Genomic DNA, 7,635 nt, shown 5'->3' on the forward strand with positions numbered 1-7,635 from the left:
ACTGTTGGACTTAGAAAGGCCTAAAGATCATTGCCGGCATCAGAAAAAGGGGGTGATTGCATTTGTTCCTCCTGCTCCTTCATTGTTCTAAAGCAGTATGAACAAAGTTGTGACCGGAGGACAGCTCAAAAAGACCAGAGAAGACTTGACAAAACTGCCAAGGAATAATTTGCGTTGTGAACAAAAAAAACTAATTAAAGGTGGTGGCATGAGAGTAGAAAGGGGTCAAAATATGCTTGGCAGAAGTTGCAAGGAATTTGTATTACACACTAGTATAAAGTCAAAAGTTTCATTGTCAGGCAAAGTCGGCATGGAGCTTCTCTTCAGATAATGTTCTCTCCATTCCTCTTGTTCTCATGGATGAGTAGATAATATAGAGTAGTATTTTCTACTACGTACAACCCATCAAAAGAGGAAGAGAGCATATGTCCTCACAGTTCATTACATTAAGATTAATGAAATTCCTAAAAAGAATGATATTCTAATGATCTGGGATGATATGATACTCCATTTATGTTCATCATACATAACATAAGAGTGCAAATGTTTTGCCTCCTACAACAACAAAATCACAGTACTGTAATTAACTTGCACCTTGAAGTCACAAGTCACATAGCACAAATAGAAGTACTAGTAGAAGAAAAGATTGATCCCAAGTTCTGAGTTCCTCGCCATGTTCATGTTATGTACATCCAATCATCCAATTGGAATGATCAAAAAAAGATCACAGCACAGAGGCTACGCTAGAACGGAACACTGACTGACTCACTGACTCTGCATCTGCATCAGACGAGTTAACAAAGGCCACCTTTTTTCAGGCGCTGCCGGGAGGCGAGGGCAAGGGGATGACCCGGGTGTTCTTCCCCACCACGATGGTGATGTACCCGCCGCCGTCCTCCTCGCCGGCAGCCGGCGACGGCGACCCCCGCGCCCTCTTCGCCTCCTCGGCCAGTGCCCGCCGGTACAGCTTCTCCTCCGCGTCCTTGAGGAACTGGAGCTTGGGCGGCGGCGACGCCGCCACCGCGGCCGGCGACTCGAACAGCGGGTTGTACGATTTCTCCATGGCCGGCGGGAGGGGCGAGGAGGCGGGCGTGAGGTACGGCGTCTCGGAGCAATGCAGCAGGTCGCCGAGGCTCCGGCTCCTCCCGCACCTGCTCCGGCCGTCCTCGGACTCGAGGTCCTCCTTGGTCTCCTCCTTGATGGTGAAGAGCAGCCGCGGCGGGCCGACGAGGCTGCCCAGCCGCATCAGCTGCGCCTCCACCGTCTCGTCGTCGTCGTCGTCATCCTCGTCGACGACGACCTCGGCCACGGCTTCGCTCGTCTCCTGCGCGTAGGCGGAGGCGAGCGCGGGCGGCTTCTTGAAGCAGAAGAGCTGGAGCAGCTCGCGGGAGGAGGAGGAGGAGGGCGAGGAGGCGGCGTCGGAGACGGCGGCGGCGCGCCGTCGCTGGCGGCGCTTGTGCACGAGGAGGTAGTAGAGCTCGGCGGCGAGCGCGAGGAGGAGGAGCGCGGACACCACCGTGAGCCCGACGCCTAGCCTACTCAAACCCCGCATCTTTTTTCTCCCCCTTGCAGTTGCAGCAGTTTCTTTTTCCTTTCTTCCACGGCAAACTAAGTCGGATTCACCATTGGCGGGAGGCCAAGCAAAGCACAGATACTCCTCCCACTCAGACGAACAGAGGCGAAGCTGAATCTAGAAAGCTCGGACCGATGACCAGAGGAACCTGACACCTAACAGAAAGAAGAAGCTGCCACCAAGAACAGTGAGTGAGGGGTTGGAGGCAAGGAGTCAATCAGGGCAGGAGACACATGGACATACGGAGAGAAGAAGAAGGAAAGGATGAGCAACAGTGGAAGCAATCAAAGAAGAGGGAAGGAGAAGGGAGACTCCTCTCAAACTGAAGGGAGAGAGGCAGGGGGCAGCAAAACAAATGGTGCAGTGCAGTGCAGTGAAATCTGTTTACTGAATCGCATGTGTGGTGATGATAAGGCGGAGAGAGGCAGGGGGGGAAAGCACGGGGCTCTGCGTCCAAGGGAGGAGGTAGGAGACACACGCCTTCACATCACATGGCATGGGACGGGAGAGGTTCTCGTGGACTCACCAGCAACATCGAGTCCAACTCAGCAAATTTGTTTATGTGGGAATGAATTAATGAGGAGAGAGGTAATTGTAATAACTTAGCTAGCTACTGTAACATCACATCTTCCAATGCAATATGAGTCTATAACCTAATAAATGAATCTTTGCATGTTATCACACTTAAGTTACTACTACCCACTATGAAGATAATAACATAGTCTAGGGATACGTGTATGTTAATAGTGTATGTTACTCTCCATTGTGGCTAGTCTCATCAGGCCAACTCCACCCCCAAACGGACGTTCATTTCGCTCGGATTTTATCCGTTTGGATAGGAAAATGAGATCGTGTCCGGACAGTTTTTAGGATGCGGTGGTCGTGCACCCAACGCGCGGACGCATTCTGGCCGCATCTTGTCCGCGTATATTTTTTGCAAGTCCATTATCATTGATTTTTTATACATGGGATATATCATCAAATTTTCACTAGAAAAGTAAGACAAAGAAACAAGAATACATTTAGAAGATATCCAACTTCCATAACTGCTTCTGTAAGTTGGATTAGTGTCTTTTCGATGCATTCATTGTTGATCTGCGGAGGCTCCTCGATTTTGCGTGCTTCTTTTTTCTTCGAGTATAAAGAAGTAGATGTTGTTTTCTCACATCTAGTCTCATGTCTAGCCTTTATTCTAGCAACTAGTGCACTAGTGTCATCTCTAGCCTCTATGCTAGTTAAAAGTGCACGAACTTCTACTAAACTGCGCTCAATCAATATATCGATGTACTCTTCTTTTCAATATCAAAACTTGTATCCATTCTACACAATAAAATTTTAACTTAGCACAGCTAGTCAAATTCGAGAGCGCAACCGAAGCTAAAGTAGCACATACCCCATCGTTTAAGCACTTGATGGACACACATTCGAAATGTTCCGGCGTTGTAGACACGCGGCGCACGACCTTATTTGGGCAGTCGTCACACTTAATGAGTGGCAACAGTGCGCCGACAAGATTTTGGGCTAGCATCGAGCCCGGCCGCCCACCATTCTTGTATCTGTCGGCGGACCACTGACGGTGTAGATCCGAGCAGCTAGAGGAGGAGCCACTACCTGCATGCAGCCTTGCCGGGGCCGTCCGGCCCGGTGCCCGGCCAGTCCATGGCGCGGCGCGGCCTCCCCCAGCCGGGCGAGCTCAAGACCGACCGGATTCGCTTCAAATCCGGCCACGGGATGCGTAAATCAGGTGGCCGTGGTTGGATAGCTTGGGAGCGTCGAGGGAAAGGGGGTTGGGCGAGCGTGCGTCCGAACTGCGCAGCTGCAATGGCAGTGGCGGTGAAGAGCAAGAGTGTGAAGAAGAGAGAAGAGTGGCGGGGGTGCGGCTGGAGGAGGGAGGGTTGGATAGAAAAAGGGGTCCTTGTGCCACCGACTCGCGGGTCATGGGAGGACACGTACACACGGACCGCCCGTCCTTGCGCTGTTCTTTTCACCCCAAAAGCAGCCTAACTTAAATTAAGGATGGGTCGAAAGCGAACAGAAAATAAACAAAAGTCTATTTGCGTCCGCGCGCTGGGTCGTCTGATTTGTTCATTTTATTTTAAACGGACACACCCAAACAGAACAAGTCGCGCACTGAAGTTGGCCTTATTGTGTGTATGCGCGTGTGTGAGTGAGAGAGAGACTCGGCTGTTTGCTTCACCAAAAACAAAAACGAGATTGTCCTCTAGAAAGAGGGACTGAGAAAGACCTTAAAATAAAGAGGGACCTGTGGATTGGATTGCAGCACATTCATCAGCTTAGGTGACCTAATTAGGGTTAAGGAATCCAGTCTATTCAAGTAGAAAACGGATGCCTTGGAATGGTTTTCTGACCTGACCGTGCTGGCGTTGGTGACCGGCCTTGTTTCAAGTTTTCGATCGTTGGGGTTGGGGAGGTCCAAGATTCTCTCTCACCAATATACAAAACTGACGCCAAAATTGAGTTACAGTACCATTGTTTTTTAGGATTAAAATTATAACCCTACATTTTCAGTGATGTGCGTCAGCAGCAGATGATGTGGCTGCCTTTATTCGCCGTTACAGCTGTTCAGAGATTACTGAGTAGCATGCCCATTGTTTCTGTTCAATGCACGCGCATAAACACATGGTCCAGCTTTCCTCTCCAAACCTTTTAGGGCTTGATTGAAGCCTTTAATCACCTCGAGACAAGGGCTATGATGTGTGTAAGTATACTTAAGCACATGCTAGACATAATCCATTGCACATGATACTACTAGCACTCTAGTAGGCAGGCTCAATCCATTGCAGTGGAGACTGGGCACTTCTGGTCTTTGCACAAAATAATTACACATCACAGATAAAAAAGTATTTTAATTAGAGATGGTTGTAGGTACGTTCAGATCATAGCAAAAATAATTGGAGAGGAGTACTGTAGCTAGTAGTCCTAGGTGATGGTAGGAATGCTTGCCTGGTCCTGACCTAAGAGTCGTGTACAACATACCACCTTGTTGCACACACATCATAGACTGTACTGGACTGGAAAAAGACCAAAGGTTCTCAGCTCATTCTTGACCATTTCCTCACCAACCGTATAAATGCAGATGCACATGTGTACAAACCACACATGCAAACACAGACTACAATATTTACTCATATGGTCTTATTATGTATCTTTTCACATTCAAGTAGGAGTATGTTTTTTTCAGTGACACATTCAAGCTAGCAGTCCTGATGAATTCTTGAGAAAGACATCACTTGTCCGGACGGGAGGGTAGGAAGATGCATATATATGCTTTTTTCAAACTTAAAATGCATACATATATGTTAGAAGAAGAAAAAACTTGTCGGCAGCACACGGGGACTAATACCCTTTATTTGCGTAAAGATTAGCACAGTTTAGTCAAGAGCGTACCAAAAGGCATAAATAAATCATTATAGAGAAAGTGCATGCTTTGCTATGAGCTCAATCATAAACATTGCACCACAACAAAGACAACTCTTTTGAGTCACTAAAAGAAAAGAAGAAGAAGAAGAAGAAGAAGATGACGATGAAATCCATCAAATGCCAATAAGAATTAGGGGGGAAATAGATTTTGCAGGATGCATTGATCCCACCTCACAAATTTATTTTTTCTGAATAATCATGTGTTATAAAAACTAAATAATCTTTGGTCTTCTCCCACTTGGAGATGGCAATGATTAGCTTGAGAAGCTCACTTATGATGAGCCCCAGGAGGAATGTTTCACTGGTTATCAGATGAAAGGATATACAATTCAAAAGCTGGCTTTTACAGGGCCATGATTAGCAATGAACACCCAAGTGCATGGTGCCTATGCCCATCAATGTTTTCAGCCCTCTTAGTCTCAGCAGCCTTTTTTTTTCTCTAGATGACACTGTCACTAGTTAGGACCACCTGAACACTTGGGACAGGACCGGACTGGATGAAGAGAAGAGTTAGCTAGAGCTGATCCATATCTTAGTTTCATGATTGCCTTCCCTTGATTTCCGGAGACAATTTCCAGGTTTCAAGGCCATCAGACAACACTACTAGTATATAGACACCACAAAAGTCTGAACCAGTGTCACATGGTTCTACACAACATACAACAAAGGAACAACACCCATCACACTCTTGCTTCATCAGTCATCGCCCCCTTAATGCAAGACGTGTTTTGGGCACTCAAATTGAGGGTTTGTGATGCGGAGCATTCTACACACATCATCATGTCGAGAGTTTGCTTGGCAAATGACACGTACCACATCTACCTCATATACATAAAGGTGAATCATCTTCTTTACACATGTTCACTTGACTCCTTCGAGGATGGTATATTATTTGACACTCCTCTCGTGTGCATGGATAGGTGTTATTGGTGCTTCATACATGTCGAGGAGGAGTTCATGCAGAAAAGAATGACTACACCATCCAAGAGGGAATCTTGGAAGCAGAGAAGGAACCGTCGAGAAGAAGGCCAGGTTCCACAAGCACCAACGGGTGTCTACGAGAAGGTGATGAGTTGCGAAGCCTCTGGATACCCCGTGCGCACGGGCCACTGGACCCCATGCCCACGGTACAAGCCCGTGCACACGCGTTAAGTCGCCGGCTCTCTGAATACCCCATGCGCACGGGCTCCACTTACCCCGTGCACATGGAGTTGCCTGCGTGCAGCTGTTGGGCTTTGCCCATACATTACCATTTCGCCCCTACTCACCCATTCATGCCTTGGACCTATATATACCCTCCTTCCTCCTCCATTTAGGGATAGCTAGGATTAGATCTAAACACTAGAGCTTAGCTCATGTTTCTCCACTTGTGGGGTTTCATTTGAGAGAGGGACACTCCATTGAAGTTCAAGAGCTTCATTGGAGAAGATCCTTGGGATTCAAGACCCCTTTTTAGGGAAGATCCGCCCATGGAGTCAAGACCCATCTCTCCATGAGATTTGGATGAACTATCTTATATCTTGGATCTTGATGCACCTCTTGATCCTTGGGATTTCTCTTGTTGTTCTTGGATCTTGATGCACCTCTTGTATTGCTTGTGATTTGGGGAGTACTTGGAGTGAATCTTGTCCAATAGAGTGTTTTTTCCTTTGATTTCTCCATGTTCTTTGTGTTTCCCTATGAACCTCCCTCTAATTCATGAACATCGGGTAACCTAGGGTTTTGCCCGATATCACTTTGAGCAATAATTGATCCAATTATATGTGCCTTTTGTTATGCAAGATTTATATTATTTCATTTGTCTGTAAAGGTACCTTGCTAGTATTGTTGTGATTTTCTACCCATTCACAGGATATTTGCAGTGGTCAGAGCTCCTCCTTCACTGCCTCTTGATGAGTAGACAAAAATCTATATATCCCATAAGAGTATCCACATCTGCAATTGCCTAATTTGAGTCTCTATAGGCTCGCGGACAAATCCAGACACGCCCGCTGGCAATGATCAGACAATATTTCGTTGTCCCCAACCATAGTCCCCAAATTGCCTGCACCAAATCCATGTAATCCATGCAACAGCGCAAACAAAAGAACGTAGATCGACATCGAATGATTAATTTACATCATAGTTTGATGGTACCAATCGGACCCAAAAGAAATTGTTCATCCGATTACTACAAAGAAAATAAAAGTAGCTAAAATGCGGAGGCGGTTGGAGTTCACAGTTTGGCTGGGCCCTTTCCCTTGCGGTCGGCGGTCCATCTCCCCCGTGTACGCATCGGCGGCGGGAGGGTCATCGCCGTCATCCGAGGTGGTGCCGCTCTTCGACGTGGATGACATGTAACCCAAGAGGCGGCGGAGTAGGCGCTGCCGCTCCTTCGCGTGGCGGGCGGCCTCCTTCTCCCGCGCGAAGCGCTCGGACTCCTCAAGACCGAGTGAAAGTGCATTATATCGACTAGAGGGGGGGGTGAATAGGCGATTTTTATGAATTCTTCACTGAGGAATTTGCAGGTGAGGAAATTCCTTAGCGAAGAACTACTAGCAGCGGAATAAGTACTCAAAAGTAAACATAACAGAGCACAAGCATAGTCATCATGATGAAATGAAGACAAGCACAGAGTACAG

The 7,635-nt window shown here is 47.3% G+C and overlaps 1 protein-coding gene across 1 annotated transcript; it reads right to left on the minus strand.

Moving 5' to 3' along the window:
* Positions 1-456: 456 nt before the first annotated feature.
* LOC147975225 (uncharacterized) lies at positions 457-2,086 on the minus strand. The gene has a single exon (XM_087518062.1). It carries the CDS (start codon positions 1,550-1,552, stop codon positions 815-817), a length of 738 nt encoding a protein of 245 aa, XP_087374188.1. The 5' UTR covers positions 1,553-2,086; the 3' UTR covers positions 457-814.
* Positions 2,087-7,635: the final 5,549 nt, after the last annotated feature.

Source organism: Triticum urartu, chromosome 4A (assembly GCF_056163025.1).
Source record: "Triticum urartu cultivar PI428250 chromosome 4A, HENAU_Tu73, whole genome shotgun sequence".
Classification (NCBI taxonomy): Eukaryota; Viridiplantae; Streptophyta; class Magnoliopsida; order Poales; family Poaceae; genus Triticum; species Triticum urartu.